Raw genomic sequence first — 27,014 nt, forward strand, 5'->3', positions numbered from 1 at the left:
AAACTACATTGCCAATAACAAAATCAACAATCACTCTGTCACAATGTAATCCTGTAATATTAGGCAGACAAAATTATAACACTTACACTTAATACACTTTATTACACTATCAACTGATTTAAAATAAAATTTTAAAAAAACATTTGGGGGAATGAACACACACAACCATTAGTCTCAGGATCACTAACTTCTGGTAGTTAACTGGTAGTTAAGTTACCTGGCTGCTTTTATTTCATTGTCGACACTAACAGAGTTCCAGTCATGGTTAATGTATGCAAATGTCAAAACGTAATACAAGTCAAGTCAAACTCAAGCTGAAGCTTTTGAGCACATGAAACATAAACAAGTAACAAATTGTGTACAACTACAACATGAGTGCAAAGTGATCGTCAGCAAAACGCCATATTTAATACTTGTCGATATTTGTCAGTTATGCCAGTAAAAAATAAATGAATGCGGACGCTGAATTGTGTACCACTTCACAAACAACCCCTTGTCCGACATTTGACTTCTATTCACATACCTGGGGGCAGTCCGGTACCTTTTTTGATGACTTATTACATTCAAAAAAGCAACGTGTCAGAAATCTTATTGCATTGGTAGCCAACACCACAACGATGCAGTCGCTGTCAGTGTAAAAAATGTTTACAACGGCAAAAGCTACAGTGTCTGTCTGAGGTTTAAAAGGTAATTAATGTAATTAAATTACGGGCCGATGCTCATGCTAAGGCAAAAAGACGAATACAAAAACATGCCTCATATATTGGATACTAATCACAACAAGGCTAATCATCGGAAACTGTACTGCTTTAATGTAAAGTAAATGTTTGGCAAGTAACAAAAACTAGATTATATCAGAGCAAACAACACCGAGGCCACCTCAACTCTGAAACAAACACTAAAAAACATAATTCTGAATCTATGAATTGGATTTGTGATATATTTCTCCGAATGTTTGTGTCGTTAAAAGCCAACACTCCAAAGTCCGACATAATTTCTTTATCCTAAACATCCAATTTATTAGCTTGAAAGTTTGGAACAACACCAACAATGTGTAAGCTGTTGATTGACAGTAGCATCAGGATTGCTAAAACCTTCCAAATGCACATACGCTATGTACATTAAATGCCTCAGAGACTGATGTTAAGGTGGGATCCCTGTAAAAGAATACGCATGTGTGTTTGTCAGTGACAAGAGCCTTCATTGTTTGGTCTGTTTCAGCTTCTCGATGTGATGACAGAGTTTGAGTGCCGGGCCCAACTTCAGTCCCATGTACTTCATAATGACATCACTGCGTAGAAGCATCAAGGCCCTTCCATCAATCTCCTGCAGAGAGAGAGGAAGAAGCAAGACGTCAGACCCCAGGATTCAACACAGTGATGACTTGTGAATAGTTGGACTCGGACAGGGGCAGAATGATGGAACAATGGCTTCCTTAGGCTTCATTATCTCAACTGGTTTGTTGACTACGTCCACCAACATCTTGACTGGATGACTGCAACAAACATTGATGGTCACATACTGTAATTAGTAGTGTCCTTTCATTCCAACATTAAACTACACCTGACCTTTGAACGGTCCACAGTTGAACAAAAAGTGGATTTCGATGATTTCGAGAACAATTTAAGGCTTGAACCGCTGAACCCCAGACACTATAACATCCTAATATTATCTAGAGCAGTGGTCTCAAACATGCAGCCCACGGGCCAAATGTGGCCCGCAGGACACTAGTTTGAGGCCCCCGCCTTGATATGAAGTTTAATGTTAGTTTGATATGGATGCTGTATGGTATCATGTACCCAGAAAAAATTATTATGTTTGATTAATGTTCATGTTAAAGGTTAAGTAACTGTTAATAGTTGTCCTCCCTATCCGTGTGGAAGTGGTAAGTTTTTGGCTATTTAAGTTTAAAGGAAATAACTTGAAGGCTACCATTTAGGTCGCGAGCTCTCTAGTTTGCATTTGAGTTAGCATGTGTCTCAAGACCCTGCAGTTGCGCAATATGTTGTAAATAAAAAGAGTATAAATGTGACTATAGTCGTGTTTTGTCATGTCTACAGGGCTCTAATAATGCTTTGTTCATTTTAATCTGAAAAAAATACTTTGTCTACCCACCAACTATATGTGGTTTCTTAAGTTTTTATTATTTGCCGTTTTATTATCATTATTATATTTATTTATTACTGATTGATTTTCTTTATTCTTGAATTGTTTATTTATTTTTCATCTTATTTTGTGCAGAAAAATGAAAAGTAAGATATTTGAGAACAGTGGAATGTTTTATCAGAGCTTTTCTTGTAGAAAATCGGAACCAAAGCACTGAAAAAGTTTGTATATTTTTCTGTTTTTAATAAATGCGTTTTTTGTTTTTTTTTAGAAAACCTGACGCGGCCCAGCCTTGCCCAGACCCTAGCTCCAGTGGCCCCCAAGTAAATTGAGTTTGAGACCCCTGATCTAGACCATTACAGGTAGTAAAAATTAATTAAAAAGTTAATCAGGACACTCCCAGTTCACATAAAAAAGTACTTACATGCTTCCTAAACAGTTCCACGTGCGGGCCGAGAGTGAGTGGATCGGCCTCCTGAACAAACCGGATGACTTCATCAACCGACCAAGAAGAGGCATTGTTCCCCGGACCTTCCTTGTCCTGTGTCACCTGGTCTGGGCCGGTTGTTGAGCTAGCTGCTGAAGATAGTAAAAACAATCATTTAAAGTTGCGTGTGGTCAAATGAGTGTGTACTGTATATGTACTTTATATGTATATGTACTTTATATGTATATGTAAAAGCCAAGTTTATGACCAAGGCGGCGTGTACAAATGGACCTACCCTCCACACGTCTGTGTGTAGCCACTGGACCGTGTTCGGTTGGGTTAGAGCTGACTCTCCGTAGAGGTGGAGGTGTGTGTGAATGTGAGGTGTAATATGGCCGCTCCCTCTTCGTCGCTCGATAGTCCGCCGATACGTGAGGAGACCGCGCTTTGGGAAGAGAATCCTTTGTGGAATCATCTTTAGACAAGCCGTTTTCTGTGTGGGACATCGGTTCTGGAGGGGGGGAGCAACAACAACTAGTCACACACACTTCAAATACTACTAAATGTTGCCTTACTATAATTTACTATACTATATGTTTTTTGCACGTGTATCTTGTTGTTTTTATTTTCGCAAGGTGCTTATCTATTAGTAACATCTTAATGCTGTAGCAGTTTGTGCACTGTGAATGACATGGATTATTAAATGCATTATTTCTACATGTGATAATGGTAATGGTAATGGTTTTATTTCATTTGAACATGCATCAGATTACAATTGAGTGCATCCCATAATCAGTTCCCAGTTCCACATGTCCAAAAGGAGTAGGAAGAAGCAAAGCTTATTAAATCCTACCCCTCCATCTGGTACTTTTACAATCAGTAACTGTTACATTTGTTCACTTTAGTTTAGTTTAAGTTTTTTTTAAATATTTTTTTTATTTTCATTTTTTGTCCCGTACCAAAGTACAAGGTGATATGACCATCCAATGACATAATGGGTACCATAGTAAGTGTCAATATAGTGATATATATAGCACATCATGACTGGTTCAAGACTCTTCATCCTTGTATTTAGCAAACATCAACTGCTTGTATTGTTTCTTGAATTGGCTCATCGTTGTGCATTGTTTGAGGTCCTTACTCAATCCATTCCATAGTTTGATTCCACATACTGAAATGCTATGGTTTTTAACGTAGTCCTAGCATAGAAGTGTTTCAAATTTAGTTCTTCCCTGTGTATTCAAATACAGTCTATACAGTTGCACACAAAACTATCAAGCCTTCATTGTAGTAATACTTATTCTGCAGAGTTTTGAAACTTAGTAGCTTACAATAAATCAACTATTAGTAATAGTTGGTTGAGTTAAAAAAAAATGTACAGCAGACTGAGGTGCATGGAGACCCGTGCAGAGGCATGCATGTGTCAACAATGCGATCGCTTGCCAAATTCCAATACATGGTGAAGATTTTTCCCTCTCTTTTGTATGTTTCTTTGCCATTTTGTTTTCTTTCAACTGAGCAGGCTTTGTAATCTTGGTGGTGTATTTATGCTGTGCATTGAATAATTGGGCACTTATATAGCTGGAGCATTTAGACCAGGGGGGGCCAAGACACTACAGGTTTATTTCCAGCGATCACTACAGCAGGTGATTTTAATGATTAACCCTCCTTGGGTTTGATGGAAGGAGCTCGTCAATTAAATCACCCGCTGGTTGGAAAGAAAACCTGCAGTGCTTCGGCCCTCTATTAACTCATGTGATTTAGATGAAGCAGTATGGGGAAGTGAAAATCTATAGTTTTATGAAATGAAGCAATTCTTTCTACATTTCACATTTTCATGAGCATTAACTCATGAGTTTTAACTTTCATTTTTGTACTAATTTTGTTTGCAAACTGGACCATGTCAATACTGGACTCTACGGGAACAACAGGGTTAGCAAACGCTAATAAAGGTGGCTTTTCAGTCTTTTTGGTTGTTTTTCCCATTATGATGTTATCTTAGTAATAATGTTTTCCAACATATACTGCATATTTAAAGGAGACCTATTATGCTTTTTCCACTTTTCTGACCTATAAATGTAGTTACGATGTTGTATTCTTGTGTTAAACTATGCCAAAGATGTTTGGGATGGTTCTGAACGCTCTGTTTCAGAGAGTTTTTCCAAACACCGGCTCCCTGTGATGTCACAGTAAATTGGACTTCCTTATATGGGCGTGACCGAATACAAGCTGTAGACCTGACCTCCCCCGTTTGACTAATGACAGCGGAGTTGGTGTGACCGGAGGCGGGCTGTGGGTGGAATAAGACCGCCAAGGAAATACAGCTGGAATAGGTGCATGTACTGGAAGATGTAGAAAGCTTTCTGTGCTGGTTATCGTGTGTAGCTGCTCTATAGGAGTCCACAAATCAGTACAAAGGGTAGAACAATTAGCATAATAGAGCTAAGGGCTTTCAAGCCGTAGCACGATTGCTAGCCGTGAATCTCGCAAGCTAAAAGCTGGGCACTGTATTTGTCTCCTCCTTCTTCGTGTGGAGTGACATGTTGACCCAATGGAGGCAAACCCTGGGAGTTTATCTGTCAGCCAGCTGACCAAGTTCTCGTCCACAGCATTCAGACCACAAGCCCCATTAAGAAGACGATAAATGGGGCAAAATGTTATCAAGTTCACTACAGTTCCCTACCAATGGCTGGCATTAAGACTACATTATATGAGTGATCTAAGAGATCGAGGAAATGTTGTGTTTTTCAAACTGATAAACGATCACATCTTCCTCATGAATTATAAAGTCTACCCACCTGACTTTGTCCTTTCAAAGAAGCGTGTGTTTTTGTTGTAGGGGCTGAAAGGCTGTGAGCTGAACAGACTGACACTCTCCAGATGCTGACACATGTTCTCCAAGAACCTCAGCACGGTGGACGCGCTGGTGACGGAGGGGAGCTTCACGTAACGGATACCATGCTCGGAGCGCACTGTAGATACAACAAAAACAAATACTGTATTAGTCTGTGTGCTGCATGTACACCTGCTCATACGCAGGCTGAAAGCATTCACAGATAAAGGAGAAACAGCAGATGGTATGGGGGCTCCCTCCCCTTTATCAGTAAAAACCCACAACACTCAATCTGCACAACACCCTCCCACCCAAGCCAAGCTTGCACAAATTCACAAATTAATACCCCCCCGCCCCTCTCCCTTGGCACATACGCTTCCCAGTTTGACTCCCTCGAGGGTGACTGGATCCCAGCATCCTAAACCAGGTTAGATTTCCATGTCACTTCAGATTACTGTAGCAGTGCTTATCAGATGCAGACACAGGCATCATTTTCCTGCAATTTCTTCCCCAAATGCACATGCATAGTCAATAACATTCATTCCTGAGTGAATGCTAATTAGATCTGGCTGATTGTCTATATGGCTCTGGGAATCAATTTACATTTTTAGTAATGTACTGAGCAATATTGAAATGAAACAATAAGAACAAACAACCCAACAGTTTTTATTTTTGAGTGTAGCATACACTATGTACTACATACTGTATCTCTACAGTCATGGCATTATTCTTTTCCAAATATGAGTGCTCCAAATCGGTAACTCAACCTAATGACAACGCAGCTGCTGCGACTAAAGCCGGAAAGACAAGCAGCCAAATTTGTATTTTTCTGATTTCTGGTGTGTGCTTTAAAGACTACTGACCTCGGATGACCTCGCCTCCTGTGTGGGACTGGCTCTGTAGAAATGACAGCAGCACAGAGGGCTGGTACGTACAGTCCACACAGGCCTGGACGGCCTGTTGAAGCACGGGGTTGACAGGAGCTGGGCCAAAGTGGTCTGGGAGCTGCTGTACTAGTTTACGGTCAAGATGTGGGCCGTAGTCGCCGTGTTTGTTTACGTACACACATACTGCATGGACACAACCAGAAGGAGATATCAGCAAATGTACAAATAAATATATATATCAAGCAAAAATGGACAAAGAAAAGGGTACTTTGAAGAAAAGACTGAAAAAAAGACTACTGACTAATCTTGAGCACTTCATTTTTTTAAAAGTTGCCTTTATTTATTTAACACCCTGTTTTTATTTCATTTAGTTGTTGAGTGTTTTTGAGAACCTTTATTTGTGATGTAAGTCACAGTTATATTTTCTGACATTATTTTCTACATTTGAACGATGGACAGTTTACCTTAACAATGTCTACTTGTTGCACACTTGTCAGTTTTTGATGCGGCAAGGTACATTTTTTAAAACTAATATAATGTAATGCAAATATATTGTCCAGTCTCGTGTTAATAAGAGACTTAAAAATTATCTTTTTGAATTTTTTAAAAATTTATTCTATTGGTGATCAATTGTGATTAATCATGAGTTAACAATAGCAACTAAAAGCAATTAATCATGAGGAAAAATTGACTGACAGCCTTAATAAATACACATTTTCTATAGCAGTGTTCGGAATATATTAAAACTAATATAATGTAATGCAAATATATTGTTCAGTCTCGTGGTTAATAAAAGACTTAAAAATTATCTTTTTTATTTATATTTTTAATTTATTCTACTGGCGATCAATTGTGATTAATCACGAGTTAACAATAGCAACTAAAAGCAATTAATCATGATGAAAAATTGACTGACAGTCTTGATGAATACACTTTTTCTATAGCAGCGTTTGGAATATATTAAAACTAATATAATGTAATGCAAATATATTGTCCAGTCTCGTGTTAATAAGAGACTTAAAAATGATCTTTGTGAGTTTTTTTTTATTTATTTATTCTATTGGTGATCAATTGTGATTAATCACAAGTTAACGATGGCAACTAAAAGCAATTAATCATGATGAAAAATTGACTGACAGCCTTAACAAATACACATTTTCTATAGCAGTGTTCGGAATATATTAAAACTAATATAATGTAATGCAAATATATTGTTCAGTCTCGTGGTTAATAAAAGACTTAAAAATTATCTTTTTTATTTATATTTTTAATTTATTCTACTGGCGATCAATTGTGATTAATCACGAGTTAACAATAGCAACTAAAAGCAATTAATAATGATGAAAAATTGACTGACAGTCTTGATGAATACACTTTTTCTATAGCAGCGTTTGGAATATATTAAAACTAATATAATGTAATGCAAATATATTGTCCAGTCTCGTGTTAATAAGAGACTTAAAAATGATCTTTGTGAGTTTTTTTTTATTTATTTATTCTATTGGTGATCAATTGTGATTAATCACAAGTTAACGATGGCAACTAAAAGCAATTAATCATGATGAAAAATTGACTGACAGCCTTAACAAATACACATTTTCTATAGCAGTGTTCGGAATATATTAAAACTAATATAATGTAATGCAAATATAATGTCCAGTCTTGTGTTAATAAGAGACTTAAAAATGATCTTTTTGAGTTTTTTTCATTTATTTATTCTATTGGCGATCAATCGTGATTAATCACGAGTTAACGATAGCAACTAAAAGCAATTAATCATAAAGAAAAATTGACTGACAGCCTTAATAAATACACATTTCCTATAGCAGTGTTGGGTATATTCCAGCTTCCCTTGTATTTGCTATTAAAGTTTACCTGTGCAGACCACGCTTGAGCTGTTGCTGTGGTGGTTGTCTACTGACACATGGTTGGAGCTCAGTCTCGTCTCTGGAGGAGTAGCTTTAATTGACGATGCCCCAAGCGACTGCACCATCCGAGACTTCCTCTGGAGATAAAAAAAAAATCATGCCATGATCCTCATGAACTTTGCAGAGTTGTTAGTTAATAAGTTATTGTTGGTGTATTGTAACTGTTTGACAAACAAAGTACACTCCACACATAACGCAGCTGTGTGCCCAAATGGATTCTTAACAAATCCTTGGCCGTCTTCTCATAGAACATCCACGGCCTGTTTTATTCCTATCCGAAAAAGATTTTTTCATAATAGTCTAAATAAAAATGTCAGACATCTCATCTCACCTTGCTGCCAGGCTTGGGCCCTCGCTTCCTGTGTGGTCTGAGGGTCAGTTGAGTAGTCCTGACAGGGCTCTCTGATGCTCCATTTACTGCTGCAGCCGCCGCAGCCTCGGCCGCTGCCTTTAACAAAGCGATAGTCTGCGACTTAGGGCGGCGACCTCTGACACCCTTTCGCACTGGGAGGGGGGGCAATGGGTTGGGCAGTCTGTATGAAGTTTGCATGTTGGAGGAGGAAGAGTTGGACGTGGAGCGACGTGTTGTGAGGGAAGCTGAGGGGGAGGAAACAGGGGCCAGGAGAGCACCCGGGAGCGTAACTACAACAGGAAAAGAAACAGATAGAAACATCACACTCTTGTCCCACTTGCCATTCACATCTTACCTCAAAAACTAAAGACAGAAATATGCATTGTTACCATGTGGACTATAAAACACTGTATGAATGCAATTGTGTGCTCAAACTCTCTTTATGGACATAGAAGTGTCGGTATAAGTATGATGAATGTAGACAGTAAAAAGATGAGCGGAAAACTTCACAAAAGCCCTTTTTGGGGGAGAAGGGTAGGCCCCAAACATATTATATTGTCTGTGGGGAGGCTCATAGTGACCCACTTTGAAAACCCCTGAAACATTGTACAGTAGGCCTACTAGGTAAAAAAAATAATTGACCGGTATAACATACAATGAGGGTGGCACGGTGGACGAGTGGTTAGCGCGCAGACCACACAGCTAGGACACCAGGGTTCAATTCCACCCTCGGCCATCTCTGTGTGGAGTTTGCATGTTCTCCCCGTGCATGCGTGGGTTTTCTCCGGGTACTCCGGTTTCCTCCCACATTCCAAAAACATGCTAGGTTAATTGGCGACTCCAAATTGTCCATAGGTATGAATGTGAGTGTGAATGGTTGTTTGTCTATATGTGCCCTGTGATTGGCTGGCGACCATTCCAGGGTGTACCCCGCCTCTCGCCCCAAGACAGCTGGGATAGGCTCCAGCATCCCCGCGACCCTCGTGAGGAAAAGCGGTAGAAAATGAATGAATGAACATACAATGAACAAATGAAATATGCCATATGTATATCAAGTTAGTACTACTGATTACTCGTAGTACACTCAGCCATCTTTCTACCAATTTAGATGTATAGGTTTAGCTTTCAGGGTCCCATGTCTAGATTCAATGCTGCAAAACAGCAACATTGTCACAAGATTTCATGGACTTCATGTTTTTACGCTAGGCCCCTTGCAGGGCAACTAAGGGTCCTTGTTGGAACCAATGACATATTCAAGCCATCCAGGCAGCTCATGCTTTTATATTTGTTAATGTCTGTCTGTGTTGGTGATAAAAGATACCAAACAATACATCAGACGTTATACCGATGTCAAATTTGCTAGTTAAATGAACTTAAAAAAGCCCATCATCAATTTGGTGGGCCACCAAATTTTATTTAATCACAAACATTCCTAGCAAATTGCAAAATTATAAGGGAAAAATAAATGCATTATCACACCAGTGCTCTCCCCTCCTGGAGAGTGCCCAACAGACACGCATTTTGAACCACTGAACACGTCTGCTCCTTACATATCACTGCTGCAGCAGGAGGTGCCAGTGTATGCCAATAGAGCAAAGGCACAAAGAGAAAAACCTGAAATGTTGACTGACACCAGTAACCAATAACAACACAATTTTTTGTCTTTAAATATTCACTCATCCATTTTCCATGCTGTTGATCCTCATTAGGGCCGCGGGGGTATGCTGGAGCCTATCCAGCCAGCCAATCACAATGCACATAAAGACAAACAACCATTCACACTCACATTTCTGGACAATTTAGAATCTGCAATTAACCTAACATGTTTTTGCAATGTTTTTTGGGAGAAAACCGGAGTGCCCGGAGAACCCATGTACGCACGGGGAGAACATGCAAACCCCACACAGAGACTTTAAACATGTATCACTTAAAAAACACTTTTACAAAATTAAATTATATACAGTATATATTTCAGAGTGGGAAGTGGGAGGTTGCCCAGGTTTACGGACAACTAATCTATAGTACCATTCTATTCCATTCAGATGCAATCCCAGTTACTGTGTACTTGTGAGTGTAAGAAAAGCTGCAGACCGTTGCTAATGTCATTTTACATAGTTATTCTGACAATGAATGCTAACAACATTATGTGGAATGGCTTACCAGGAGTGGTCTCATGTTCAACCAGAGGAAACGCAAGGTCTCATGCTTAATCACGGCAGACCAAAGGTCAGTGGCTAATGCAAAGGCATTCACAATAGAAGACCAAGGGGCCTTCTCACACCTTTATGCTAAAAAAGTAAAAAAAGTAAAAAAGAACAAATATTTCTCTTGCCCAAATGGTGACGACTACATTTTTTAAGATTATTATTAACATTATACTACACACAAAAAACAATATCTGCTTTACAAACTCTAAACATTTATACACCAAAAATGAATGAATGATATAAACATTTAATGTCTCTTTAGCCTTGATTGACGTCTTTTTAACAAAGATGGTGATGAGGCACATAGGGGAAGATGAGGGGAGAACAGAGCCACATTCATGACTCCTTAGTATTTTGAGTTATTTCTTGAATTCAATATTGTTTCACACATTCTTTCTCAAAATGCTGTAATGTAGTGTAACTATATTTGCTATGTTAATGCAACTCTGTTGACTTAAGTTAACAAAAAAACCACAGTGTCAACCGTGGATAACGTCATAGATGGGTCATAATGACTTCTGAGAGTTAAGAGCAGGCACATTTTGTAATAAAGACATGTTACAAACACATTTGGACTCAGGAGTCTGCTTCTGTAAGATTCAACAACAAAACGAGTCTGTCAGGATGCTGTAGTGTTGTGTAAACTCAGTATCGTGAGATTTGCTGTTGGCTGTGTGATCCAAGATGGCTGAATAAACAAACAATGCTGGGAGTAGTCCATCCACATCCTTACTAATAAAAACATTCAACGTGGCAATGGGTAAAATACAAGTTGTATACAATAATACACAATAACCATGACAGTGTACAAGAACCGAAGCAATATTTTTGGTGAATAATTTTGGCAAAAACTGAATCTTGTTCGAAAACTGACATTCCACTATATAACGCCCACTAACATTTTGAGCAAACATCACACATATAGTGCAACATAATAGACATATGGCCCTGATCATGACTATATAATACCAACTCGACCCGCTGACCTGTGTAAGGCAGCCTGAGGAAAGTTGTGAGTGTGTGTGTGTATGTGTGTATATATACACGAGAATGAGGTCGCCTAGTGTGTGTGTGTCTGCTGTCTGTATGGTGGGGGGAGGGGCCCCAAAGAGTTGCGCCTCATCTAATTACACTATCCCCCAACCCCACAAACGCAGCGCCATCAGACGTCAGTTGATTCAGCCTCATACAAATAAACACACACACACACACTCACATGTGTTGTCAATCTGAACTTCCAAATTTAGATGTGTGTCTGCCCTGACACGTTTCCACAAAACACTCACTGTTGGTAATAAGCGCCAGACAATGTAAGTATAGAGAGGCTTAATCTTTTGCAAACTGCATCCTGATGTTCTACCTGCAAACACACACGTGTGTGGCATCCAAAAATGTTAAACCGATAACTACAGCTTAAAAGTGTAGCTCTGTCTAGTGGAGCCAAATCACTCATGCTCGCATGCTCAAAAAGTTCATTTATTTGCATTTAATTTCTTGCACAACCTAAGCAAAACACACAAACTGAGACAAGAAACCGGTACCACTTCCTGAACCTAATTTTGCCTGATCTCAATCCATGCAGCGACGTAGTATGCATCATAGTAATGAAACATGCTGAATAAATATTATGCATTCCTACAAAGAAGCAGTCAATAAACACACAGGAAAGTAAACCCAGCAAAGTAAGCAAGCCTTGCTAAAAAAAAAGTTTCTGCAATTATAAACACCAGCAACATATTCTATGTATATGTCAAACTCACCAGGAAATGCCGTCCAAAAAGCAGAAGCTCAATGTTGCAGCTGTGTCTTTCAAAGTAGTGATAGTAGCAGCAGCGGCGGTATTAGGGGTAATGTCTCACAGCCGTTTCCTGCTCCTTTCTTTGAAACAACGCTCAGTTTACAGATTTTCTCTCTCATCCGGTGCCAGTCCAAACTTTCTGTACTGTGCTCTCACCTTCTCCACATCATTGCCTCATGTTTTCTTGCTGTTTCTTCACTCCCGTGTGCCCTGGTCTTTTTGGAGAACACAACAAAGCCCACCCTCCTGCTTCTGGTTGCAAAGCTTCCCTCCCAGTGAATTAGGAGGGGGGGGGGGATTTGCATAGGGGCAAGGGAGTGGAGGGGTGGGGGTGAGAGGAGCGGGTGGGTGTGGTGAACGGCAAAAAGGGGGGGTTGAATCCTTTATTCATGTTATCTGTAGGCCATATCGACAGTCTGCATCAGTCACCTGCCTCACAGCAAGTCTCTGGGGGAGGAGGAGCTGTCAGGGGAAAAGGGGTTAACGGTGGGACTCCTGGGAAGAGGACGGGGGATGGGTGATGGGGAGAGGGCTGTTAGCTTGGGATGGTGGGCAAAAGGTTAAACTGGATCAGAAGGGTCTTGAGTGAAACGGATGAAAGAGGGCCAAACTTCAGCCGCTGGGGTGCACATAAGCATGCTTTCACTCAACACGCAAAGACACACGCACACAAACTGGACAGAGGTCCCCTTCGCTGTAACCCGAACCTTTTCAGACATTCCCAGATGAAAGATGGCTGGGCCCAATGTCAGGAAACAGTGGCACGGTCAGATATCAGCCTGTCTGTGGAACAATGAGGAGCCAAGCAGCCTCAGGAAGCCTGACAAAAGTCTCTTGTATCTTAATGTGGCTCTGGACTAGACGAACAACAGGACAAATGCTGACAAATCAAGACGTCAACACTGTTTAATGCCGGAGTGTGCAGCATGAGCGGTCGAAAACAGATTAGCTTCCCACACAAATCCTCTATCAATAACATATTTAGAAATTGTTAGACTTTTGTCATCAGGGAGGGGCATGTGCCAAATTTTTCTTGATCCATTATGTTGGACCGGCTCCATATAACATTTTTCTCCCAAGTGTTAGCAATACCGATTTTATACCGAACAGTTTTAACAAATACATTTCTATATTTGTCACAATTACAAGTTAAGCCTTGAAAAAAAAGAGGTTTTGCCAAATAAGACATCAGGCATTCTGCCTCGTACAATTGTGCATACCTGCTGTGTGTGCACTGAGAACAAAAAGATTTAAAGGGGACTTGTTGTGCTTTTTCGACTTTTCTGACCTATAAATGTTGTTAGAAAGTTATAAAGTAAACCTCGGATATATCGGATTCAATTGTTCCCACTGGTTTTGTCCGATATAAGCGAAATCCGTTATATGCATATACCGGAAAATTATCATTTTATATGCATATATGCATATATCGGATTTATATCCGGTATATGCGTAAATCGGATTTTATCCGTTATAAAAAGGCACTTCCTTGACTATGTTTCCAATGTACCTGGACTGGGCAATGAAAAGAGACGTAAGGTAATGAGAATGTAACTTTATTGGACTCTGAGCATAACAAATTGTTAATTAAGCTAGGCCCTGTTACGCCCGTCAGGCCTACGTTATTTCCAATAGTGAGGTTAAGATCTCATTCACTGCTGTGCTAGTATTATTGACGTCACTCACTTTTATATTTGTCCTAAATCTGGAGCCAGGAGAAAGACACGATGCGGCCATCCGATATATGCAAGGGAAATTGGAACGGGACTGGAGATTTTGTCCAAAATAGGCGAAATCCGTTATAAAAAATCCGATATATGCAATGATTTTTTATTGAAAATGCATTACAGAAAAATTGGTTCTTTTTTATCTGTCCGTTGTGAGCGAATTTCCGATATATCCGAGTCCGATATATCCAAGGTTTACTGTATTATCATGTTAAAACGACGCCAAAGTTTCAGATAATGAGGTTTGCTTAAAATTTGTGCGCGACAAAACGCCCCCTTAAATCTCTTTGTAGATATGCACTCGATGAAAGTAAGTACATTGACTTGTATTCACTTACACATCCACATCCAATAGGTGTTGTCATACTACGACCCGCCTCCGAGTAACGCCCACTCCGCTGTGATTGGCCACATGCCCAAAGTGCTTCCTAACTATGAACGAACCCCACTTTCCTAATATAGTGATAATAAATCAATAAAGTTTTTGGAGAGCTAACTGAAAAGTGTTTGAGTGGTAATGTAGCACGGCTGGTGCTTTGGAGCTCAAGAGAAGCTGGACGTCTGGCAACCTTGCCTGCCCGAGGAAGAACGCTCATTGTCAGACACACTTTAGCAGAGGCGCCGTTGCGTTACAGCATAAAAGCCGGACGTGAAGGCGCTGCATGGACGTGGACGCAGTGTGTCTGAAATTAATGCACCTTTCCCGGCGAGAGCACCCTGCTTCTGGCTCCAGCAACAGGCGGATATTTCATGTTCATTTTCACAAAAACAGTCCCCTGTGAAATGCCGTTGACAGATGGAATTATTTTTCTCTTGCTGGGAATCACCAAATACAAGAACTTCTGGCTGAGCTTGTTTTATGTTTCAACAGAGTAGCAGAGCTTAGGGGAGCGCAGAGAGCTTATCTGGCTTACAGCTAAACCCATATAAGGAAGTACGATCCTCTGTGACATCACAAAGGGGCAGTTTTACCACGCCTTCTGAAACCGAGCGTTTTGAGCCATCCCAAACTTCTTTCGGGGCTCACTTCCCAATGCGCAAATCTCACTACCTGAAACTTTGGCATTGTTAAACACAAGAATACAACATTCTAACTACATTTATATGTCAGAAAAGTGTGTGAAAAAGCAAAATAGGTCCCCTTTAAGACACCACGAGTAAGAATGGTATGTGGAATATTAACCCGCCCGTGATTTCAACAAGGCTGGTTAGCTCACAGCTATGTCAAAATTGAGCGTCTACATTTCTGTTCCACGCTACGTATTCAGGTACTGATATGAACACACACAATGTGAATACAGTATGTTCAAAATAAAACTGTGCCCTGTATTTTGCACAAAAAAAAATCACTGCATTCCCAATAGTCGTCAAATATGAATGTAAAGTTGCAATAATAATGCACAAAATGGACATGTTTCTCTTCATGAATAATTCAGCATGTGCGCCTCTGTATTCTGACCCAATTTAAAAACAAGAAGCAAAGAGAAATCACACAAAAGGTTGGGGGACAAAAGCTGTTGGTGCAACAAAATTAAAATAAGCTCCTGCCAAACATGCTATTCTCAGTGGCTTTCTTACCAAAAAATGTGGAGCATGGGCCAATTTTTATGAATAATAATGAATATATACTAAATGTTATTCTACTCTATTACATGTAAAGCTAATATGTGCATCACTTAAAGGCTCACCCGTTTCTCAAATGCTTTCACTTGTCGGATTGCAAACATAACACCTGCCTAACTGCACATTTCTCTGTTACTCAAACGCTGAATGTGGTGAGCTTTAATGGAGGTGTGCATGTCACCTTTAAGAATTAAAGTAATTTGTTGACTACCGAGTCTAGTTTGAAAGTATAGTACATCTAAAGCAGGCATGTGTAAATGTTGTATATAAAAGCTGCATGAAGACTGATGACAAGCCCTGGTTAACAGTACAACTATTCCAAACTGTCACTAAGTTGAATGAGAAAAACACATAGTCCATGTTTATTAAAGGGGACCTATTATGCTCATTTTTCACCCCTTTGTATTGAGTTGTGGACTCCTGTAGAGCAGCGACACACAATAACCAGCACTCAAAGCGCTCTAGTTCTTCCAGAATCTGCACCTATTCAGCTGTACTTCTGTAGATTTTGTGGTTCCCGCGAAAACGGTGGAATACATTACACCGTTTCGCGGTCCACCTCCAGGCACACCCACTCTGCTGTGGTTGGTCACACTTCCGAGGGTATAGAAACACTTCCGGTTTGTGCCACTAACTATTTAGGAGTTAATGAACAGTATTAGAGCCGATAATAAACGGTTTCGCCCAATGCCAGTGCATATAAAGAATTCCGGTTTGTGCCGCCAACTTTATAGGAGTTGATAAACGCAGATTTATCTGCTTTTAACATATAGCCAACATGTGTGTTGGATCCCAAATTCGATCCGGAAGTGCAGCCTGTACAGTCCAAAGATCAAAGTGTTTTTTATTTGGCTGTTGTCTAACTTTTTCACATTTAGTGAAAAAGTAATTCATGCAAAATGTAGCAAAAATTTGTTTTGTTTAGATGGACCACCAGGCGTTTGAAAATCTGACTTGGAAGGCAGAATTCAGCACGTCCAAAAAGGCAAAGTTTTAATGGGTTGTGTTTTCATTTCTGTTTGCTTCAAAATCTATGATCTATAAAGTAAAAAAAAGTTTTCAGATTTGATATTGAGATTTGAAACATTCAACAACAACTTTGTCAAGCCATTATTTTTGAAAATTCGCACATGATTACTATAGCTCAACTTACAAGTACATTACATTAAAACATCAGTGGTATTAGATATGTTTTGTCTTACAAAGTCGAACTTTATAACATATTAATTATGTAAAAATAAAGTTATCAAATCTGCACCTCATTTATTTTAAAAATGTATTTAAAATAGGTTGGTGTAAATGCAGCTTGCTGTGTTGGAGTTGACGTTCATTCTTGTAACTAGCTGAAGAATGTTGTGAGAAATAAATGCTTCAGTTCCAGTGTAGAGAGTGCAACAGTGACTTTTGTTTAATTTTGTTAACTCAATGTGTCCAAAAGATTGCCCACCCCTGTACTAGGTACTTTTTCAGTACAAGGTCCAGATGACATATCGCACATATCACATCACTTGTGTCTGTATCAGATTCACCGCTTTCACTGAACCGCTGAAAACTAGTACACTCTGATATTGCCTTGCTTTTTTTTCGTGCTGCCTTAATTCTGCTTTTTTTTTGCATTCAGGGATGGGAATGGCTTTGCTGAAAATCAGCTGAAAATAAGTCGGGGGTCTGGGGGCCACTGGCGGAGCCCGGTAGGGGGCCCAGGGGGGCGAAGCCCCCCGGAAGCTCCCAACATTTCAGCTTTTGAGGGCACTAAAACTGGCATACAATGAAAGAAATATTAAGACCTCAAACAACAAAAATAAATGAATAAAATACATGGAACAAACTGCATTCAAAGTAAAATTAATAGATTTCCATAGGTTTGAATATGTGACTCACAATTTCCTTTTAAACACGTACGTTGAAGTCAACACCAGGTAACTTAACATAGTCGTTTTCTTTTTGCAATCAGTGCATGCAAACGATCAGTCGCAACCTTCCTCTTTTCTGCTTTTTGATGTGCCAGTCTTGCAACTTTCGCTGCCTTCTCGTTTTTTTTCTTCTGCTCAGCTCTACTCTCTTTCTCATGTTCTCTCTTTCACCGTGTTCCGCCATTACGGGTTCACCGAACGCGTTTGAAACGCGACGTGTGATTGGCTGAGAGACACGATACAACCAATCACAGCAAGCCTACTAAACCAGCTCATTTTCTCGTCGACTTCGCGGCCAAGATGCCGCCTCGGCCCAATCGGACACGATATACCGAGACTGTACCTACACCTACCCCCCACCCCCCACCCCCCACAATTTTCTCAACGAATTTACACGAATTACGAAAATGGACTTTTGCCAGAAAAATCCGCGGAATTCCGCGGATCCGCGGAAAATTCCCATCCCTGTGCATTAGTCACTCCTCTGAATTCTGTGAGCTCACTCCTTATCGCTGTGTCCAAATGTAGCAGTACGGCCTGTCTTCATTGACTGTGCAAACAGCAAGTCTTTAGGATTTTTTATGAGCTTGTCCGCATTTTCTGGCCACAGTGGGAAAGTTTGATCAAGTTCAATGTCAACTTGCTCCAATTTAGAGATGGTAGAGAGAGAGATTGTTCTTATCATTCAAAAGCTTTACGATTTTTTCACAAGCTTGGGGTTCTGTTATCATTGGGATATTAGCTTTGCCATAGAATGACAGCTTGGACAAGGACAGTTGTTTTTTTTTCAACACAAGTACAGTATGTTGCCATGTAATATGCCCCAATGATGAAGCTTGATGCTCAGTCTGGAGCTGTTCAGAGCTGATAATAAGCCGATATGAGACATCCGCTATGTGGGTAAATCACTTGGCTGTCCATTGACAAATTACCGTATTTTCTGGACTATAACTCGCTCTGGAGTATAAGTCGCATTTTTTGCAGGTAATTTATTTTCCAAACTACTTAACCAAAACAGACATTACGTCCTCTTGGAAGGCAAGTTCTAACATTAATAAAAGAATAGAGAACAGGCTGAATAGGTGTAAGATATGCTAACACAATGGTTATTCAGCTACATGTAACATAAACAGTTTTTTCAGTTATAAGTCGCTCTGGAGTATAAGTCGCAGGAACGGCCAACATATGAAAAAAGTGCCACTTATAGTCCGGAAAATACGGTACTCTGTCTGGTCATTCCAAAATGGAATGGAAAAACTAAACTTAAAACACACAAGAACAACGCTAAAAACCTTCAGCTTTTCAGTATGTGGAAACAAATTATGGAATGAACTGAGCATGGAACTCAAACTGTGCACTAACATGAGCAATAAGAAACAATACAAGCAGCTGATGTTTGCAAAATACAAAGAAGAGTCCTGGAAGATTGTGTACATACTGTACAATATTATGTCTAATCACTAAACACTAACTTTTCATACTTGTGTCAGCTTCTGCCACAAAATTGTGCCGATCCGGTTGCTATATTGCATTCGTAACAAGGGGAAATTTCAGGTTTACAGCAGCAACAGTACAGTAGCACACAACAGTATAGTACAAGGCACAAAAGAAAGAAAGCTCGCCTCTTGTTCTACTTCATTCTAAATGTGTTTGTTGCTGGGGCTGAGATCGGGTTCTATATAAGTTCTTTCACACCAAAGCCATCCATTCAAGCACTGTTCTTTCAATACACTGTTTACATGCTCCCCAACTTTGAACTCTGGCAACCTCATGCTTTTATAACATGTGTTGAATAAGTGTTTACCATTCCTCCTGTCAAGATATCTCCTTGTGGATGAGTTGTGTCTGGACACTCAGATTACCACACAAGGACATGCTAATATCAAGAGTACTCCCAAACATCTGGCTGTCCGAGAGTTAACTGTTCTTTACATTGTTATTGAGTTACAAACGAGGGAGGTTGCCTGAGTGCGTCTCTTACATAAATTGTAAGTTAATATCTATTATAAGTATCTAACTAATGCACACTTGCCAAGACCAAATGACCCAATATGGAATCAATGTTAATCACAATGCACATATGTGTAGGAGTTAAACTATGTGGGGTGATGATTTGATATACCAATAGACTACTATATATCTATAAAAAGTCAATTTTGAAAAATTTAGACTTTTATAAAAGGAGATAAAGGTGATCTAGTATTTTTTAAGTGCCCTGTTTAGTCTGGTATATGACATCAGAGAGCTGACAATCCTTATAATTAATTCTTAATTAAGGATTGGAATCAGGTGATGCCAATATACATTGCTTGCACTGCTCTCTAGTGGTGAAAAGTAGTAATGTCACTCATAATTACAATTCCTACCAACAGGGGATTCAAGTGATTTAATAATATTTTATTATCACACTGATCCTGTTCAGGTCACACAGTACGTTAGGCAGTTTTGTGAACCCCTACACTATATCATATAAAGAATACTACATCTGCTGTTGCCACAGTGACACTGAATGTGTATTTGCTTAGCTTCTTCAAAATCCCACAATGCCCAATTGCCACTATCAATCTGCATTAATTACAGTGGTTAAAACGTTATATTAAACAACTGAGTACTTCGAGCAAAATCAAGCAATAATTACTTACTGTTGCTATAACAACTAAACATGGAATAAAAGGAAAGCTGCACTCACAGAAGTTTCCAGGTGGTTGTAAACTGTGTTTTGTCAAGGCACACCAGCCGACAGGGAAGATGTCTCTGGAGTCGAAGGGGCACCAGTAGTCAAAGGCACCTCGCCAGCCGTCAAACATGACAAAGATCTCCTGGCCTTTGACCTCACCCACTGTGGCAGGACAAATCAGGTAAGGGTTCTTCTTGTCCACAGCTTCCAGCTTCATACCAGGTTGAAAGAAGTTTTTAATGGGGCTGGGTGGCTCCTACACACAAACACATACACATTAAAGAGTTTCTGTGTGTATAAGGTTCAACAATATCTTTTATATTTAGGAACATTTAATCAATGCAATTAGAAAAAAAAACATAATGAGCATCAATAGTGAGAAGTTCGGTAGCGGACAATACCTTCTTAAACGCAGAGGCTGGTGCCATTTCTGCTCCACTCAGCGTTCGTAGGAGGAACATAGGCCAAGATGAAGCATTCATTCTGAAACCTGGACAGAAGTTCCAAAGGAATATTTCACTACATTTTAGACCAAGATATCTTTTATGATTCTGCCTCGGAAGGGTGGCTTTTCAACAAAGATGCATGCTACTTGAACTTTTTTATTTAGAGTATATCTAATAAACAAAGTAAACAAATGAACATTTGTGTCAAGTGAAACACAAGGTACTAGTACATGTTTAATGATAAAATATGTCAGTCTACTGTAAAATAAAAAAGGGTTGTAAGTTTACTCGTGACCCATTGAGTATTTACCATTATGTATAAATAAGGTGATGTCAGATAAGTCGCTCACAGCAGTACTAAAGTAGTAGCAGTAGTAAGTAGTCCATTCCCTTCTTAAGAGAGACTCACATACGTTATAAGGACAAAATTATTAGCAGACAAGTCAAGACAAGTCAAGGAATATGCAGAGTTGTTCTACCCTTTGAAGCTAGAACAGAGTTCACTTTTCTTGGATTTCAATTCAAATATTTCCTGGAAGCCATTAGCTCCGTGCTAACACAGCAAAATCTTCGACAAATGCAAGAGGCAGTATCATAAATTCCATAAATACCATAAAAGGTACAGGGGCACTCGCTCGATCTCGATTATATACCATTTATTGTTACCTTGCCCAGTCAAACTCTGGAATGTACTATATGAGCATCCATCACCGATCATCTACAATCCTCTAATTCACTTTACAAAGAAACAGCGGGAGAAGGATGCACAACCTATACAGTTGTCTTAACATTGTCTCACCTAGCGGGGGCTGCAGCATGTCTCCGTTCCTTTCACAGGTTCCTATGGGTTGGATGTCAGATGAGTCCACCAGTCTCCAGAAGTCGTTAGTGTTGTCACTGCCATCCAGACGCAAGCGTAAGCGAGTACCCATCATGCCCATCACCGTCGCGATACACACAGAGTTGGAGTTACGAGGGTCACGAGCCTCGAGTTTCATGCCCGCCTTGAAGTCATTGCAGGGGGGAAGTCTGGACTGCAGGAGGGCATAAAAGGGAGCATCCATCACGATCAAATGCTGTTAGGATGAGACAATTCATGCACTCTATGATGCTGAACAGCTACCTGTTTGAAACAAGTGGGTGAGGCGGCAATGGACGATGTTTCTCTCAGATAGTCTTCCCAACTGAATGGTTCTAGCAAAAGAAACGAAGATGGTGATGCTGTTACATAGGGCTGTAGGCTGTTTTCGTAGACCAGGGCAGGTCTGCCTGAGCCGTGCCAACGGGGTGCCAACGGGGCGCCAACGGGGCCAGCGCACAATTTTCATAAACAGCGCATTTCAGTGCAGTCCGGGGCAGTGCAGCGCACCTACGCCTCCGTTCTTCCCACCGGCACAAGTGGCAAAGAGGGAGGAGAGAAGGCGTGAGAAGAACGGCTCTCATTGCCTTTAAATGCTCAGGGCCCACTGGACTGCACATCAGAGGCCACAATGCGCGTCACGCACCACGTAGACCACCTCTAGCGACACATCTGTTCCTGACAGCTAAATTAAACACTACATTAATCCTCTCCAGAAGGCTAATCCAGGCGTTCCTGCTTTGTCATTGCCAAAAAGGAGAACCTATGATGGTTTATTATCAGTATCTTCTCCTCATGCTCCTTGCATGTACTCCATCTTTTCAGATCACGTTAAAAATAAAGATTGGCTCTATGCTAGTGCAAAGCGTTGCCCCACTAAATAAATGGCTTGTCACCCCCAAATAAAAATTTTAGAAGTGGAAACTGATAAACATGACAGCACTCATCTCTCAGTCTACCAGATTTCCAGACCACTGCACGGGGTGCGCCACGCTTCGCCATCCTGTACTGCACCACGAAAACAGAGCCCATAGACTCACTGACATGAACAAATATCTACTGTATAAATATCAATATTACATTGTGGTTTGTTCCGTTTATTTATACAGCAGTCTTGACAAGTTCTCTTTGCGTTGATGTTTGTATTTTGTCCCTAAAAAAGCTCCAGACAGTTAGCTTGGACTCCAATATTTAATATTTCAAAAGGTGATGATGCCAGACAGGTAGTGAGTAGTACTCACCGTTAGATTTGTCAAGTGCAGAGCCTGTGCTGGGACTGCTCAGCTTCTCCTTCTTCTCCTCTTTCTGATCTGAAATCAAAAAATGTTTGAAAATTTCAGTATCATTTTGAAATGTACACTACAATACAGTGGAGTGGGCGTGCACGGAGTCCACAACTCAATACAAAGGATCGGAAATTAGCATAATAGGTTCCTTTAACATTTTTGACTTTTTTATGGGCCTATGAATGGCCCATGATACTTTTGATTCTACTGTTAAAATTAGCATATCTGTGTTAGGAATGACATGAGAAGATGGTGAAGGCTAACCTTTGTGTAGTGTTCGGCCCATGATGACCAAGATGTTATCCTGCTGCAGCAGAAGAAGTCAGACAGGCTCTTACCTACAAAGAAGAAGACCAACCATAGATCCTCGTTACTGTAGATACAAATGGGTGTTTCAAGACATGGGAACATTGAAGAGGCAAAAAAAAAAATCAGAAAGCAACGAAACACGAACAATTTAATTGAAAAAAAAAAAAAGTGTATATGTTGTCAAGCCGCGCTTCACAGTTGTGGCTCTGCGGCAAAAATTAAATTCCAGCGGTTGTTTGTGTGGCTCACGCATAAAAATATCTGCAGTAAGAGGCACACACCTTTCACAATTGCCAAACATCGTGATGTCATTAATAATAATAATAATACATTTTATTTGTATAGCGCTTAAAGACACTTTACAGAAAAATTGAGTTAAATAAAAACAAGTAAACAGAGTAAAAGATACGTTAAAATACAACATTCATTCGTTTATACAGAGTTAAAACATGAGTAAAAGCTGTTGACGATTGGTGAGGTATGATCAGAGCCAGGACAAAGCAGAATCTGTGATATTGAGGCTGGTTTTGAGGCGGAACAGGAGGATAGAGTGGCTAATGATGTCAAAGGCTACGGTGAGGTCTAGGAGGATGAAGATGGTAAGATGGCCAGAGTCGGAGGAGAGAAGAAGATCATTGGTGATTTTAAGAAGAGCTGTTTCAGTGCTGTGTTTAGGACGGAAACCGGACTGGAAGGATTCAAACAGGCTGTTGGAGTTGAGGTGAGTTTGAAGTTAAGCAGCTATGACACGTTCAAGGATTTTGGATAGAAGGGGGAGGTTGGATATGGGAGAGGTTATTGGGATCGAGACCAGACGTTTTGAGTGTGGGGGTGATTGTATCATTAATGGTTGTTAACCTCTGAACTAATGAATGAGCTTTTAACAACATTCACACCAGTTCGACTCCCTCGAGAACTGTTTCTTCTGTGTGCAGTCAAATTGCATATTGTGTATAAATAGCCCTAACAACCAGTTACACTATGCACTATATTAATTTAAGACATAAAACGCTTGAAAATCTAAAATATTAAACCAATTGGTTGTTCATTATTTAGTGAAATGTTTTATTTTTTTCTTGTTAATTTATTATTTTTATTTCACCGAAAAAAATATGTTAATTAAAAAATTATTGCAGTCGATATTACAAGCTTTTGCTATATTTTTAGTCAGAATGAATCTAATTCTCACTCTTTTGTATTTGTATGGATATTTGTTGGTCAAATATACAACATTTCTGAATTTCAGCTACTCTCACCAAAGAATTACTTCTCTGTTTACTAAACAGTGAATCATTTGAATGGTTTCATTAGTGATCCACATTCATATGGCTGTTTGTCTTATTTTGTTTTCAGATAAAATCAAATATTAGCTAGGTTTAACAATGATCAACATTTGCTTTTACTGTATGAATGAACTGTGTTGTTACCGCAGCCTTTAAGGGTGAAACTCTGACACAGTAATCCAGAAACGGTTTGAGCATATTCCTACTTCCGGTAGTCACTGGGAAAAATTAAATTATAAGACATTATTGGAAAAAAAAGCATAATCCAAGGCATGAGAGTAGTACAATATCAGAAACAATCCAACAAAAAAAATCATCACAGATTAGCAATCACTGCAATGTTCTGCGGCCACTCATCTCTGTGGTAGACTGTCTGTCTTTGCAGAGCGAGCCATTCAGTCGGAAGGAGCCATAAAGATTCCAATGTGCCATAAAAAGCCATTAAGACGTGTGGATGTGGGACATCTGCAGGCCCCACATGAAAAGGATTCCAGCTCTGCCACTCGCTCAGCGACACACAATTTCAGTGTTTGCGCGCCTCGGTCTACTCCACTCAGGGGGGTCATGCAAAAAGTGCTCAGCAGACCAGGAAACACTTCATTTTTACAGCCACTATTTCCCCTAAAGTAGCCGCTGATATGAGATTAGCGTCATTCTCTATGTGGATGAGAGGAGGAAAAAATAAAAATGGTGGTTTTGATTGACAGGAGAAACTGTCACAGACATATTTAGCATAAGAAGTGAATCAGTGTGTTGAGATAATAACAGAAACCATAGGCACTCATCAATCACAACATTAGGTTCCCCTGCACACATGGATCTACTGGCATCCAGAACAAGAGTTTACAAATATAATAACGTTGAATTTTGTTTAAATGACCCTCGCTCCAGTGGCCCCCAGGTAAATTGAGTTTGAGACACCTGCTCTAAATTAATTTCTTTCTAACCATGTACAATACATCAAATCCAAGCATTAATATAATAGAATACAATATAATATATGTGGTATATAATATAGAGGTAACACTGGTGTTATTTGTTCTATTGCTTATTCCACTAGTGAATAAGATATCCACAAACTAACCCTTCCGTCGTGTCTTATTATTTATTCTCTTTTCCAATGAGGAAATTGTAGTATGTGAAAGTAAACAAACAACTATCAGGAATGTTGAGGCTCCGAGAAAGGGTAGGATTCAATAAACTCTGTATTTCTGACTTGCTGAATTGGGCAATATTCTTTAAAATATGTGTGTTAAATATGTTTAAATGAACTAAATTAATAGCATTATCAGTAATAGGTGCTGTATATGATATCAATTGATAAGTCTGTCACTACTTTCCTCTGTGTAGTCAACCTGAGCCCCCTGCTATACGTTCATCTTGATCAGTGTGTCAGTCTGTTTGGGAAAACTTCAAGAGGACAAAAGATGGCATTACTGCTAAGAGGAGGTTTCCAAGGAAGCTATCGCACACAGGATGGTCACTCCACGGGAGATCTCACATCACGGACGTCACTAGGTTGTAGAAAGCCACGAAAGAATGAAATGAAATGAAATGTGGAAAGTGTATGACGCATTGTCATTCTTTACATTTTAGTGGGCGGGACTCGTTATTCTCAGGGCTAACGGCTGCTAATGTTACATTAAACAATACGTTGGCTTCAGTCACACAAACAAAGCACTGTATTGCTTATTAAATGAAATAATGATGTGCAAGAATACAGGAAACAAGAGAGCAAAGCGGCAATACAGTGTAATAATACGCTGCCTGCAGACATACAAACATACAGCAGAGGAAAAACACGTTCACTGCCTGTACACACACTTTAAAAAGGACAGAAAATGCAACTATTTTTGGATTTTTATCACGAGAAGCACACACGCGGGGCGTCTTTGTTGGATAGCACATGAGAAGAAGATAGAGAAAGAAGACATACAGACCGTTGGAGCCGCGTATTTTGATGGTGGAGCCCTCACTTTCTGTCAGATGCAGGCCGCCATGTTCGCTGCAGCTCCGCGCATGTCCGTCTCTATCACACGTTGTTTCCCTGGAGCTGCAGCACACACGCACAGGTAATGGAGAGAGAAAGAAAACAATTCATTACACTCACTCAAAACACGGATAGTATTGCGTTTAGGGCTTTTATAATAACTTATATGTCACGTTGGAACGAAAAATTAAGGCTTTGGTTGCAACTTCCGGGTTCGTTTGTGGGAACTCGCACTAGGAAAAAGAAAGGCTGTTACCTGCAGAGTGCACACTTAAGTGGACAGATTACATAATGCAATAGACCCAACACGACATCCTAAATAAATAGGGTATTTATTAATGTGATATTTAGTAATAACAGCCT

At 39.9% G+C, this 27,014-nt stretch overlaps 2 protein-coding genes across 4 annotated transcripts in view; one reads left to right on the forward strand and one right to left on the reverse strand.

The window, feature by feature from the left end:
• Positions 1 to 991: 991 nt before the first annotated feature.
• Positions 992 to 26,806, reverse strand: scml2 (Scm polycomb group protein like 2). Of its 3 annotated transcripts, none has more exons than XM_058088732.2 (14): positions 26,602 to 26,806; positions 23,334 to 23,407; positions 23,025 to 23,093; positions 22,048 to 22,118; positions 21,724 to 21,958; positions 20,880 to 20,968; positions 20,491 to 20,734; positions 8,513 to 8,778; positions 8,129 to 8,258; positions 6,230 to 6,436; positions 5,332 to 5,505; positions 2,829 to 3,044; positions 2,531 to 2,685; positions 992 to 1,326 (listed from the first exon to the last, which is right to left on the reverse strand). In XM_058088732.2, exons 2-14 carry the CDS (start codon positions 23,353 to 23,355, stop codon positions 1,201 to 1,203), a joined length of 2,004 nt encoding a protein of 667 aa, XP_057944715.2. In that variant the 5' UTR covers positions 23,356 to 23,407; positions 26,602 to 26,806; the 3' UTR covers positions 992 to 1,200. The 3 variants fall into 3 exon arrangements, with proteins under 3 accessions (XP_057944715.2, XP_057944714.2, XP_057944713.2); XM_058088731.2 differs by having other exon boundaries at positions 2,531 to 2,682; positions 8,513 to 8,823; positions 26,602 to 26,804; XM_058088730.2 differs by having other exon boundaries at positions 8,513 to 8,823; positions 26,602 to 26,801.
• Positions 26,715 to 27,014, forward strand: part of cdkl5 (cyclin dependent kinase like 5) — a 45,023-nt gene continuing 44,723 nt past the window's right edge. The window contains exon 1 of the mRNA XM_058088727.2: positions 26,715 to 26,733. The gene's annotated coding sequence lies outside the window, so the exon portion shown is untranslated. The remainder of the gene's footprint in view (positions 26,734 to 27,014) is intronic.

The sequence above is a fragment of the Doryrhamphus excisus genome, linkage group LG13 (genome assembly GCF_037039965.1).
Source record: "Doryrhamphus excisus strain RoL-2023G ecotype Guam linkage group LG13, RoL_Dexc_Guam_v1.1, whole genome shotgun sequence".
Taxonomy (NCBI): Eukaryota; Metazoa; Chordata; class Actinopteri; order Syngnathiformes; family Syngnathidae; genus Doryrhamphus; species Doryrhamphus excisus.

Coding starts and splice junctions, on each gene's coding strand:
- scml2 (XM_058088730.2), bottom strand. CDS start 23,355: ATGGGCCGAACACTACACAAAG. Junction 23,094..23,333: donor GGGCCGAACACTACACAAAG/GTTAGCCTTCAC, acceptor TTTTGATTTCAG/ATCAGAAAGAGGAGAAGAAG. Junction 6,437..8,128: donor CTCAAGCGTGGTCTGCACAG/GTAAACTTTAAT, acceptor GTGTCCATGCAG/TATGTGTGTACGTAAACAAA.